Raw genomic sequence first — 13,579 nt, forward strand, 5'->3', positions numbered from 1 at the left:
ATGTGACAACAACCTTTAAAGCAAAAGGGAAGGGGCCAAATCTCAAGGGGAAATCTGGCTTGAGGGAGGAAGAGTACAGGAAGAAGAGGCCACCAGGAGAGGTGAGGAGGGCAAAGGAGGGGTGGTGCTGATGCGGTCCAAGGGACTGAGCCTTCTGCTTCCTGGGTGTGTGAGGACTCAGGAGGGACTTAGTGCCTGGGTTGGCAAGAAGGGGTTTTTGGGGTCTGCAGGGAGCAACAGCCTGGCTGTACTTGGAACTAAGCCGAGTGGCCTTGCTTCATATTTGAGTCTTTTAGTTCATCAGGAAGAAGCTGGAGCTTCCAGCTGGAGGGAAGAGGGAAGGTTTGCAGTGATGTGGATGAGGAGGGCTACAGGGATAGCGGGGGTATGGACCATGGAGTGCTGGTTAGGCACACACTTTGAGAAGGATGGCAGGGAATTCTGGCAGCTATACAACCCTCAGAAAGGACGACAGGAGAGGCAGAGCAAAGGCAGCTGGAGAGCAAGCACTGGTAGGTGTTCCTCAATGACTGCATTAAAGTGAGTCTGTGAGTCTGTCTTCCCTTGGTGGGCTGTGGTCCAGGTTGGGGCTTAGGCAAAAAGCAACACATGCAACTCGGGCTGTTTCTACTCTAGGCTTCAGACTAAGCTTCTTGGATCATCTCATAACTTACCAAGCAGCCCTGACAAGCATTTTCAGGTGACACTTCAAAAACAACAAACCAATGTCTCAGTCAGAGTCCTTTGATGCAAACAACAGAACTTGTAATTTAAAGGACAAAAAAAAAAAAAAAAAGGAATTTCCTCAAAAGATATAGAGAGTTCACAGGAAGGCTAGAGAGCTGAGTGTGGAAAATAGGTTATAACCCAGGCAGCAGGCACCACAGCCAAGTTCGTGCCTCAGGCACAATCTGGAATTCTCACCGTCACCCTGGTAGGGACACTCCCCTCTGGACCCCAACCCCCAACGGATCCACTGTGGTTGGACATCCATTGTCTCTTTCTGTGAATAATTATAAACCTGTCAATATGTCTTTGTGTCATTCCTTGAAGTGTCAAAGTTCAGAGAGGAGTGGCCAGGTGGCTGAGCCTAGGTCATAGGTCATGTTCTGACTGCTGTGGGGCAGGGACCTTCTCCCTGGTTCAGCTTCCCTCATCTCAGCAATACTGTGTAGAATGGGCTTTCCCCCAAACAGGAAGAAGTTTTGGATGCTGATGGTAAACTAAACAGAACAAAATATCCACCATGGCCTCATCTTTCAGGCTGCTTTTCCTTCCCAGTTGCACTCTTGTAAGTTGTCAATTGTGATCATAATCTCAGGCTCCTGGACTTGACACTTTAAAACCATCCTTATCACACTCATTTTCCCATGTAGTGAATAACTCTCCAAGTTTCTTGGATTTGCCTTGCCTTCTGTCACAGCTACTGCTTTAGTAAAGATTACTTTGACAACAGCGTAAAGAGGAGAGACTGGAAACTGGGACTCAGACTTCGAGAATGTTAGAGCTAGAAAGAACTTTGGATTGATATATTGTAATGGTCTTATCTAGGAGTAATGATTAGAATTCCTATGATATTATAAAAAATTTACATGCTGGCATCCCACTCAGTTTTTGGGGTTCAGTAGATTTGAGGAAGGACTTTGGCATGTTTTGTGTGTGTGTGTGTGTGTGTGTCTTAGCTGCATCCCTGGTTGAGAACTGCTGAATTCCAATTCTCTTATTTTAAAGATGAGGTGACTAAGGCTCAGAGAGACTATCTGTTTGAAATCATACAAGTTAATAAAAGGAAGAAAGTGGCCATGACTAACCCTAGATCTTCCACTTTTGGTCTCGTGCTACTCAAAACTCTTGCTTTTTCCCTCTGCAAAAAGAAATTTCCTGTCTTTATTTGTATCCAAGAAGGCATGCTAAACTTCTGTGGTTCAGCTGCTCCAACAGTAAATACACTTCAGATTAAGAGCCCCAAACTGTCAAGAGTGAACAGCCCACACCAAGGGCCCTGTTTCTAATGGTAATTGGCTTGATCTCTGGACCACAGGCCTCCCTTCTCAGAATCTGGGCAAAGCATCCTCAAAAACCTCAAGTGGAAAGTGAAATGAAGAGGACCCCTGGATAAAGGACAGTCTGGCCGAGGCCATATTTCTGTGTTTGGCAGGATTCTGACTGTCTGGGCCTCTGTGCACACAAGCCCTTGTTTTAATTACTCATTGACCCTTCTTCAATTCTTGACTGTCCTTTAGCCATCTGGTTCTCATTTGGGAAATCCACTTTCTTTTTTCTGCTGACTTCCACCAATCATTCTGCTTTGGACTGGTTTACTATCAGCTCAGGCACTGTTTCCAGGCAATCTCATGGAGACCCAGGGCCTCTGATGCCTTCCATTACATTATGTTGCTTTTTAAAATTTTGCACTCCTTGCAAAACTTGTGCTTCCTATAAAGATTCCCAACAGGAAATGCCACTTGCTTAATGTCTTCCTGCTCCAAATCTACTTTAATGCAAAAAAAAAAAAGCAAAGGATGGGAAAATTGCTGTAGCAGAACCATCTCTCTATCAGAGGGGAGTCATTGTTTCTTCCATATCCTCTGCATCCAGAAAGGGGATTGGCAACAAATCTGAGCATCTCACTCAGTGATTAAGCCAAGCAGGAGTGATGCGGTCAGAGCTGTCCTATAGGAAGCAACTCTAAGAACTGTGGAGGATGGATTGGAGGAAGAGACTCTGGGCAGGGAGAAAATTTGTAGAAGCTACTGCAATAATCCAGGTGAGAGATGATGAGACCTGAATTGGGCAGTGGGAGTGGGATGAAGAGGAGAGGACAGGTGGGAAAATGGTAATTTCGGCGGGAGAGCTGACAGGTGTGGGAGATGAGGGAGAAGTAAAGATTACCACGTTTGGAGGTTGAGGAACTGGGAGAATAGTACCTTTAATGGAATGAAAGGAATAAGAAGAGCTGTTTTGAAAGGAGGGTGGAAAACAGTGACTTTAGTTTTGCACACGAAGGATGCAGACATCCCAAATGATGTTTTTTCCATCAGGCAGTTGAATATGCAGGGCTGGACTCAGGAGCGCACTGCAGGTATCAATTCAGGAGTTTCAGCTGGAAGAAAACGTGAGGTGGTTTGGGGGCTGGACGGCAGTGCATGGAAGAGAGTGAGAAGAGAAGAGGACTGAGGCCTGAGCCTAGAGGAATACCTGGTTTTAAGCCCCAAACAAGGGGAAGGGCTCAAGAAAGGAGTCTGAGAAGGAAAAAAACTAGGAAAGTGTGGTTTTTGCCAGCCAAGAGAAGGAAGTTTCAGGAAGGGATGCGGAGAGAGGACTGACAAGAAGCTGTTATTTTTGGCAGTTAGTTGCTGGTAACAGTGGGCCTGGTCTTAGTCCCAACAGCTTACCCCCCCATCGAATGAAGCACTGAGGCAGAGTTCTGGATTATTCACATTCTCCCCACCCACTTTAGCCTCAGTTGTCAGGGTATTGCAGGATAAGTAAGTGTAAATACTTTATAAAATTTAATATCGCTCAGAGTTTCCAAATAAATCCTCTCAGTTCTCAACCTGATTTGGTTCAAAAAGAGGAAACTGCAAAGGCTGGAAGACGAGGCTAAGAACGGATATATAAAGGATAACTAATAAGTATTAATGAGGCTTCACCTCCCGCCAACCAGGGCCCGGGAGAACCTCCTCTGAATCCCCGCCCCTTATGAATATTGAGATAGCGCTGCCGCCGCGCACTGCCCCGCCCTCTACTCTTCTCCCTCGCAACGGACTCTCCCTTCAAACGGGAAACAAGATGGCGGCGGCAGGTCCGAGTACTCGGGCTTCTTCCGCGGCGGCAGCGGCGGCTCTGCGTCGGCGAGGTCGGCGGGGCCGCTGTGACGAGATGGCGGCAGCCAAGACTGGGGCCCCGGGCCCAGCTTCTGGCCCCGCGCTGCTGGTGTTGCCACCGCCGTTGCTGCAGCCGCCGCCTCCGCCGCGGCCGGAGGAGTCGGGCTGCGCTGGGTGCCTGGAGACCCCGGGGGAAGCGGCGGCCCTGCCGTGCGGCCACTCGTTGTGCAGAAGCTGCGCCCAGCGCGCCGCCGACGCGGCGGGCCCGGGTTGCCCGCGCTGCCGCGCCCGCGGCCCAGGGTGGGCCCGCCGTCGGGCCCGCGACGACGGGCAGGCCGACGCGGAGGTGCTGGGCGAGCGCGCCCGTCGCGGCCCACCCGAGCGCTGCTGCCTGCGTCGGGACGGGGGCGCGGCCGCCGCGGGGCCCAGGCCGGAGCAGGAGCCGCGCGCCGCGCCCGCGGAGCCAGGTGGAGCTTCCCCTCCTCCCTTTGGGGTCCCGAGTGAGGCCACCGCGCCCCGGCCAGGCCTGGTCAGGGGGTGGAGGGCCCCAGGCCCTGCTCGAGCGGTTGTGGAGTGGTCTCGTCGGGTTGGAATCGGGCTCTGCCTAGGTGCAGTGTTTCTGAATTTTGTTTCTGAATTTTGAACTTCGGAATGAAGTAGGGGCATGATGGATTTGGAGGGGCAGTGAAAGTATCCCGCGCCTTACCTGAATCAGAAGTTTGGGGGGAACCAAAGCATTCTTGGAACAAGTTAGGGCCAGGTTGGAATTGTTGAGTCGAGGAGGGTATTGAACTTTGCAGGGGCCGTGGAGAATCAGAGAAGTGCTTGGTTTAGTATTGGGTGAAGAGCTTGAGGTTGAATTGCGTGTGAAGATGTGATCTTAGGCGTGAATGGATGGGTCAGTGAGGAGTATCCAGAGTTTAGGGGACAGGTTGCTTTTGAGGATGTGAAGGGAGCTTTTCAGGCTTGAGGGTAGAGTGAGTTGAGAGAATGAGCTCACATGTGCAGCTTTCACAAAATCTTAATACATGCTTAACACAGAGCTTGGCTAGAGAAGTAGTAAGCGACGCCTTTATATATTTATAATAATACTAATAATAAGCTCCAGTGGTGCTCGACAAAAAAAGATGGATGGGTTTAAAAGTCTTGGAAACGGAGATTGGTTGACGGGGACGCCTTCTATCTCCATTGAAGTGTCAGTTTCCTCCTATTATCCTGGCAATTAAAAGCCTGTTGAAGGAATGATGCCTTCAACTTCTTCGCCTTTCTTACCCCTCCTCCCTTCAGCAGCGTGCTACTCTTTGGTGCTGAGATTGACGTAGAAAGTGCCCTGTTTAAAACACAAAACAAAACTGTGTTTCAGCTTAGGACTCCGAGACACGCCCAGTCAACACAGCATCTACAGTTCTTTGATAGAAGCTTGCCTAGGAAGAGATTTTTCAAGAAACATAACCAGGAAAGGCCAGATATTTGCAACTTTTGTGTTGGGAATTCTGCCGTGTGTTATTTTCAATAGGGAAAAGGAGGCATTGCTTGTGTATAAAAGTACAATCCCTAGAAATTACAGGTTCCAGAATGAAGTCTGTTTTGATTCAAACAGCCAGACACCTGCCACTGTCCTAGGATGCCTTACTTTTATTTCTGTGTCTTACTTTCTGTGTTCCTTATTATTCCTTTTAAACTTCATAACCTCCTTATGAGCTAGGTACTTTTATTTCCATTTTACAGATGAAACTGAGGCCAGGAGAGGTTAATAATTTGCCCAAGGATGAAAACCGAATTCTATCTGATTCCTGCTCAGATCCGGGATGAAGTCCTCCCTAAATGTTATCTAATTTGTGGATGCTGTGTAATCATCTCATATACTATTTAATTTGGTTCAAATTCTGAGATTATGGTAAAAAAAAAAAAAGACAGTATTTTTCTAGTCTCCCTATTAGCACTATTGACTATATGGTCAAATAGGATAGAAATTTCAATTTTTATTTCCAAAGCCTGGATTCTCTTGTGAAATAACAGGTCTGAGATTTGAACCATGAGAGGGAGTATGGCTTGATGATTTGTGCAAACTTTTTCCCTTGAAGAAATTTGTGTATCAGTGATAAAGGAAAAATATATAAAATGAGATTCCAAATTGGGATCTATCGAGTCACTGAGTCCCATCAGTTACTTTATATGTTTATATGAGGACCATAATGAAAAGTATTTTTCCTTAAATGTTCTTGTTGTTGGGTCATTGGGTATACATAATTACATGCTTATTAAGTCAAGGACATTATAGAAGAATATTGCCGAACAGGGTTTGGGGAATTATCTTCTAGCTTCAGGTTGTCTAGACCTCTTGAAGTTACATGCAGTATTTTTTAATTTAAAATTTTAATAGGCAATTCACATAACTCAAACAAAAATATAAGAAAGTATACAATAAAAAGTTCCTCATACCCCTTTCTTCATTTCCCTGTCCCACCAAAGATTTGTGTTTGTTCTTCCACGGTTTCTTTATGCTTATACATGGGAATTCAAATATATTTGTTTTATTTCTTGATCTTTTTACATAAAAATTATATATTATACACACGTTCTGTAACTTGGTTTTTTCATGTGACAATACATGATATATCTTTTCATATCAGTACATAGAAGATTTCTTCAGTCTACTTACAAGGAGTTGCAAGGAATTTCATTGAATGGCTGTGACATAATTTACTTGACCATCTATTAGTAGACATTTAGGTTGTTAACAGTCTTTTGCTATTATAAATTATAGCTTATAAAATAAGTTTATATGTACATTTTTATGAAGAGGTCACCTGTAACTTTCACCATACTCTGAAATGGTTGCAAAAAAAAAAAAAAAAAAAGGTTAAGAACCACTCTTTTAACCCAGGCCCACATTCTACAGAAGAGAGAACTGAGGCCCAGAACAGTTAGAAAGAGTGCCAGCTAAAGGTCATTGGGGTCATAGTAGCAGATAAACAAGGGCTGAAACATAGCCTAGTTCCCCATTAAATGCTCATGATGCTTTTAACAGGGAAAATAAAAGTACCAGTTTTATAAATATTTACATTGTACTTTTACCAGTGGGAAACAGCACAGAATTAGCAGTTTTAGGTATATTCAGAAGTATTTTGCTTAGCAGTATTCTTTTGGCATAATTACATTAATTGATAAAAGAAAGGTCAGGCCTGCTTTATAAAATTGGAAATGAAACTTTGTAGTAAATTCACTGATTTTTAAGTAAAATTCTTACAATTAAAAAAGAATTTTGTTGAAGCCCCATGGCTCTTTTGGAGTTGAATCATTTATGAAAAAAGTGCAAGAGTTTGTGTATATTGAAAATTTTGGTTGCGCTTGGTGACATTTTTGTTTTTTGCCTGCTTCTTGGCAAACTTTAAAGTTCAGAACCTTAATAACATCTGTTATAAAGTGTTTTATTTTTTTCTTATATACATTGTCAATTTGCTTTTAGAAACAGTATCAGTTGATTTGTTGTACAGCAGTGTGTGTGAAGGATTAAGTCAGTGATCATTTCAAGATGAACCCAGATTTCAACTTTATGTACTTTGAGTCTCTGCAGCTCATTGTATATATCTACATATTAAGTATTTGGACCATCTTGAACAATATTCAGCAAGTATGTAATGAGTGCCTACTCTCTGCCAGGCACTGTTCTAGGTCTTTGGATGACAGTGAATAGAAATATTACTCGAGCTTATAGTCTAATATTTCATTGATAAATGAAATGTTATTCTAGAGTCCTGGTTCATTGGTTTAAAAAAAAGATTTACCACACAGATGTACATAGCTATATGCAACAAGAACATTTAAGCCTTGTTGATAATAATTAATGAATTTTAAGAATTTATTTAGTCTTTTGATTTGAAATGAAGGATGATCATTCTAAATTATGCTGCTCTTGAGCTGGAAACCAAGACCTTTTTAGGGTAGTTCTTTTTCTTCTACCATGGGTGATAATTGAGGAGAAAAGCTAGAACAAAGGCTGATGAATCCTTCAAATTGGCATTTTTTAATTTGTAGTGTTAAAAGTACATTTCAAAAATTGAATAAGGCCAATAAATTGAATAGTACCCCATTTATTCCTTCCCTTTATTCCACTCCAACCTCCTTGTTCACTTAGGGTTAACATTTATACATTAAAAAAGTTTCCTCTTTCTGTGAAAAACAAGTAGTTCTGGTTTATTACTCAGTTGGCAGACAGTGTGTGCTGTGTGTGCAACCTAAATTGCATTTAGGACTAATGAATAACGAAATCATGTGATTTTAGTGTGAAAGGACAGGAATTTCCCTCATTTCAAGGGATTTATTTTAAAATGTATAAAGTGACTCAAGTTTTTTTTATCTTTAATAACACATATTCCAGAATTTGAGAGTGTCCTTATGTATTATACTAATGTGGAAATATTTGCCTTGTGTTTATGCGGTTTTTAAAACTCAGGATGAGATTAAACCTTAATTACCATTGATGGAATAGCTCCATTATGTAAAATTCAGGATTGAACAGCAGGAACTTAGGTAGTATTTGTTTTTATTCATATTTCTACTCCCTATATAACTTCCAGTCAATCGTGGAAGACTTACCTACCTTAAATTCATTTATGTTTGAATTTGCTTGAGTGTAGGATGTATGATATGTCTGTCAAATTTCATTCGGCTAATTCAGTGAGCATTTAGGGCATGCACTGTGTAGGATAATACAGTAAAAAAGATGAGTGAGACATGGTTCCTGTTGTTTAAGATTCCACAGTCTGGTTGGGGAAACATACCTTATCACATACAATATGAAGTGGTAAGTGAGGTAAATGCATAATGCCAAGAAGAGTAGAGGAATGGATAACTGACAGTCTGGAGGAAACCTGAGGATGGCATTTGCACTGTGTGTTGGAAAAAGAGTAGGAATTCACCAGGTGAGGGAGGAGGGGATGACTATTCCAGGCAGAAGAACCTGCATGTACAAAGGCATGAAGGCACTTGGCATGTACAGGGACTGACAAGAAGTTAAATATAGATGGAATGTGGGGCTGGAGTGGGGAAGGAGAAGAAAAGAAACTACAGAAGTTGGATCTTGAAGGTCATGGTATGTCATGCTGAAGGAATTTGGGACTTTATCCTATAGACAGTGTGGAGCCCTTAAAAATGTTCAAGTAATGGAATGACATTGTCATAATGTGCTTTAGAAAGACACTGTTCATTGGAATGTGGAGGAAAATTGTGAGTAGAAACTGGAGGAAGGGAGTCCAGTTAGGGGACTGTTTTAGTAGTTCAGACATGAGATGAAGAGGGGCTGAACTAAAGCAGTGACTGGGATGGTTCCTTCACTTATTCATTAATTTAGTAACCATTTGAGGTGAGAGCCTTCTGTGTGTTAGGCAGTGGAACTACAAATAGAAATAAAGCATAATTCTGTCTCTTAAGGTCAGTGTAGTTGAGAAGATTGATATATAAACATGCAGCTGGAATGTGGTATAATAAGTACAGTAATAACTAATGCAAGATGTAATTGTAGAAGACAATATGGCATATATTAATAGAGCAAGTTAATGCAGCAGGGTCTGAGGACAGACTATCTGTGTTCAAATTCCAGGCCTGCCATTTATAGCTGTGTGTCATTGGGCACATTGCTTAACCTCTCTGTACCTTAGTTTCCTCATTTTGGAAATGGGGATAGTAATGGTAGCAGAGTCATAATGTGGTTCTTAAGACTAAATGAGTTATTAGGATGAATTATTAGCATATAAAGAGCTCAAGAATTGTAGATATTTTTATGAAAAAAGAGAACCCAGCTTGGGTGGGTCAGGAATGGCTTCAGTGAAAGGCAGACACTTGACCATGAGTATTAAGTAGGTGGTTGAGGGCAGAATAAAACTGAGGGAAATCAATACATTTAAAAGCATAGGAGTATTACACAAAAAGAGTTCTAGGGATTGCATATAGGGGTAGTTGGAGCATGGAGTACATGTGGGAGAGTGGAAGGAGGGCAGAAGTGCAGAAATAAGCAATTACTGGATACTGGTGGACTTGGAATGCCATGCTAGGGAGGGAGGATCCACTGAAGAGTTTTAAAGAGGAGTTCATCTTTCCATTTTAGAGAGATCACTCCTATGGGGGTAATGTAGCAAATGTATTGGAGATCCCAAATTCTCTTTTAGCAAGACGGCTAACTGATATTAGCTGAAGATTTTGCTGCTACAAGTATCCAGAAAAGCTGGATGATATACAAGCAGGTCTTTTATGTGCATTTCTGAGCTTACAGGAAAGACAGGAAAATCTCTAGATTCCAAAAACAAAAATGGAACGAAAAACCAAAACTTCAGTAAGCCCTCTAGCTCATGCTGTGATGCCCTGGACAAAGATGAAGGAAGGGAATGAGGGGTTATTTCTGGTTTTCTATTCCTAGTGACTGAATGTTAACTGTGTGGAAAAAAAGAACCAAAACTAAGACTTCTGCATCAAGCTGGGATTCTTGATGTGTTGCATCCTAGGTAAAAGGGTGGATTAGAGAGGAATCTTCCCACTGAAGCAAGGCAATAATAAGAAATACTGTCTTTATTTGCCTGGGCTTTATGCAAAAAGGAAATGGAAAAAAGCGTCCCTGAGAATTTGAAGCGCAAGAACTATGCCTTGCTCATTTTTGGGATTTGAGTTTACATTATATGGTTCAGGTATCCCCATGCTGAGAAATTAGTGTAAAAACTGGCTCCAAGTCAGTGATACCCCTGGGTCACCTGGAGAAATGAAAAGCAACACTAATGTGTACTCCCATATCTCAGGCCATGAGGGATTCTTACAGAAGAAATAAGTGTAACTGAAGATGAATTTACAATGAAAAATGACACACAAGGAAACAGTTTTCTACCTTAAATGAAGGTCAGTAGATACAACAAGCAGGAGGATTATAGCTCTAAGAACTGGGATAGGAGAATGGCAGTTTGAAAGATAGTTTAAATTAGCACATTAAACAATTAATTGACATCCCAGTAAATGAATAAGACATGAAACAGGTACATTTGAAAAAGAACTAAATGTAATGAAAAATACAGCCAGAGGTTAAAAAAAATCTCCGTAAATAAGCAGTAGTTTACACAGATGAAAATAGTAAGTTGGGAGTTAGATATGCGGAAATCTGAGTGCAGAACAGGAAGATGAAGGAAAACGTGAAAGAGGTGGAGAAATGAAAGAATAAGCAAAAAGACCCAAATCTAATAGCAATTTCAGAAGGAAAAAAATAAAACAAGAGAAATGGAATTTTAAGAGATGATGACTTAAGAATTTTTGAAATTAATAAAGAAAACGTGAATCTTTAGGCTTAAGACTCTTGAGAGCCTAGCAAGAATTAAATGAGCAAGACAACAAACCCCACAACTAAACACATTGCAGTGAAACTGTTCAATACCAGACACTTTTAAAAACAACCAGAAAAGAAGGACAAAGGAGTAAGAATCAGACTGACAGCAGATGTCTCTTAACAACAGAGGCCAGAAGAAAATTGAATAATGTCTTCCAAATGTTGAGAGATTTGAATTTCATACTGAGCTAAGTTATCATTCAAGAGTGAGGGCAAACTAAAAGTATTTTCAGATAAATAAAAATACAGAGACTTTACCACATTATTTCTGAAAGAACAGTTACACTAAAGAATATACTTCCAGAAGAAAGAAATGTAACTTAGGGGAGAAAGTAGGATACAAGAAGTCATGGTGAACAAAGAAATTGGTAGGTAAACTAAGCATTGACTATATAAAACAAAAATAATTATGACTAATTTGTGGGGGCTAAAACCAAAGTGGAAGTAAAATATCAGACAAGGATAAATTGTAAGCTGAGAGGGAAGGTGATCAGTATTAGTGAGTTATATATAGTTCAGGAGGAGGATAGAAATATTGATTAACTTTTAGGCTTATAGTTAAATGCATATTAAAAATTTAAGGGTAACCACCAAAGAAAAGAAGTACAATGTATAACTTGATCTATTGCACATACATAGAACCATACACCTCCCAAATCAGAGAATATACATTCTTTTTAAACAAATGTGGAGCATTTACATAATTAGGCACAAAGAAAGTTTCACTAGATACTAAGGATTGATATGTATACCATGTTTCTGACCCCAATACAATAAAATTAGAAACTAATAACAAATATAACCAATTCTGCCCACCTCCTGCCCATGTTTGGAAATTTAAAAAGTAAAAACAAAAAAAAAACTTCTAAATAATGTATGGATTAAGAATAAAATCATGGGAATTGGAACATATTTAGAATTAAATAACAATGGAAACACTATCTGAAAACATCTGTGGAATACAGATAAAGCAATACTAAGAGGAAAATTTAAGTGCCTGTATCATATTTCATTGAATTTTAAGATGTCATTCGTGAGATGGACTATTATTTTCCAATTACAATGCTTTCCTATCACTTAGATTTTTTAACTTTACATTACTAAAAGAGCACTTAATAAATTTATGTAGATATAGACTTAGTATATCACTCATGCATATATTTATAAAAGGAAGTGAAGTAATAAAATATTCCTGTGACTTCATACTCAGTCTGATTCTTCTAAATTATTTTTTGACTGACTTGTAGAGGGTTGTGTTTTTCTACATAGTATTGTTCACTATGTCATTGAGAGCATTGGTGATACGTTTCTTAAGAATGCTCCACGGCTATCTCCAGCATTTTCTTTCAAAGTGCTGGCACCCATCAAATTTTGATGGTAATGTTTTCTTGAACTCGCTAAAAGGTATCATCAGAAGGTTTTTAGGTTTGTTTGTTTATTTTGATGGAAGCACTGGGGATTGAACCCAGGACCTCGAGCATACTAGGCACACACTCTACCACTGAACTATCCCCTCCCCTTCACCAGAAGGTTTTTAGATGAGACTTGTAGGTCTTTAGATGGTCTGTAATAGGTTTGTTGACTAACATTGAAAATTTACTGTTATCCAGTCATACCACAAGGGATAACCACAAATTTACTACTTTTTTTGCGAGCTTATTCTTTAATTGTGCACATTCCTACATATATAAGCAATGACAGTGGCACCATCACTGCTGCCTGAGTAGGATTGTAAAACTCCAAGTGTGAGAAAGATCCCAATTTCAGAGATACTAATATGGAAAAATTTATGTCCTAGAATCTATAAGGTATTTGAATAGAAGAAAGGCTGAAAATTATTAAGTAGCCAATTGAAAAACATAACAGCAGATTAAACCCAAAGGAAGAAGATAGGAAAGGATCAAGATAAGAATAGAAATTAATGGAGTAGAAAACAAACAGTGAAGAGGATTAATAAAATTAAAATCTAATTCATTGAAGATACTAATACAGAATGTGTATTATAGACAAATCTCAGGCAAGATTGGTCAAGGAAAAAGAAAAACATACCTTCATGTGTTTGAATTTGGTAGATGACAGGTGGCATTACACATCAGTGGGGCAAAGATACCATTTTCAGTTGTTGTGGATAGTTAGCTGACTTTATACAAAATAAGAAAAAATTAGCTCTTTACCTCACACCATACACAAAATTTAATTCCAAATGGATTAAAAGTCAAGCTGTAAAACTTAGAAAATACTAGGAGTATTTCTATGAAAATGGGGTAGGAAGGATTCTTTATACAAGCAAAAAATACAAAGCATAAAGGAGAAGACATAATTTGGTCACACTAACATCAAAACTTCCACATGATAAAAGATAAAGATAAACCACAGAGAAAATATTCGC

The 13,579-nt window shown here is 40.3% G+C and overlaps 2 protein-coding genes across 2 annotated transcripts in view; one reads left to right on the top strand and one right to left on the bottom strand.

Moving 5' to 3' along the window:
- Nucleotides 1-3,756: 3,756 nt before the first annotated feature.
- RNF169 (ring finger protein 169) overlaps nucleotides 3,757-13,579 on the top strand; it is an 82,290-nt gene continuing 72,467 nt past the window's right edge. The window contains exon 1 of the mRNA XM_014556690.2: nucleotides 3,757-4,294. Within this exon, the coding sequence (XP_014412176.2) occupies nucleotides 3,793-4,294 (502 nt within the window). The 5' untranslated portion in view covers nucleotides 3,757-3,792. The remainder of the gene's footprint in view (nucleotides 4,295-13,579) is intronic.
- XRRA1 (X-ray radiation resistance associated 1) overlaps nucleotides 5,140-13,579 on the bottom strand; it is a 172,317-nt gene continuing 163,877 nt past the window's right edge. The window contains exon 22 of the mRNA XM_032489355.1: nucleotides 5,140-5,157. The gene's annotated coding sequence lies outside the window, so the exon portion shown is untranslated. The remainder of the gene's footprint in view (nucleotides 5,158-13,579) is intronic.

This window comes from Camelus ferus, chromosome 10 (assembly GCF_009834535.1).
Source record: "Camelus ferus isolate YT-003-E chromosome 10, BCGSAC_Cfer_1.0, whole genome shotgun sequence".
Lineage (NCBI taxonomy): Eukaryota > Metazoa > Chordata > Mammalia > Artiodactyla > Camelidae > Camelus > Camelus ferus.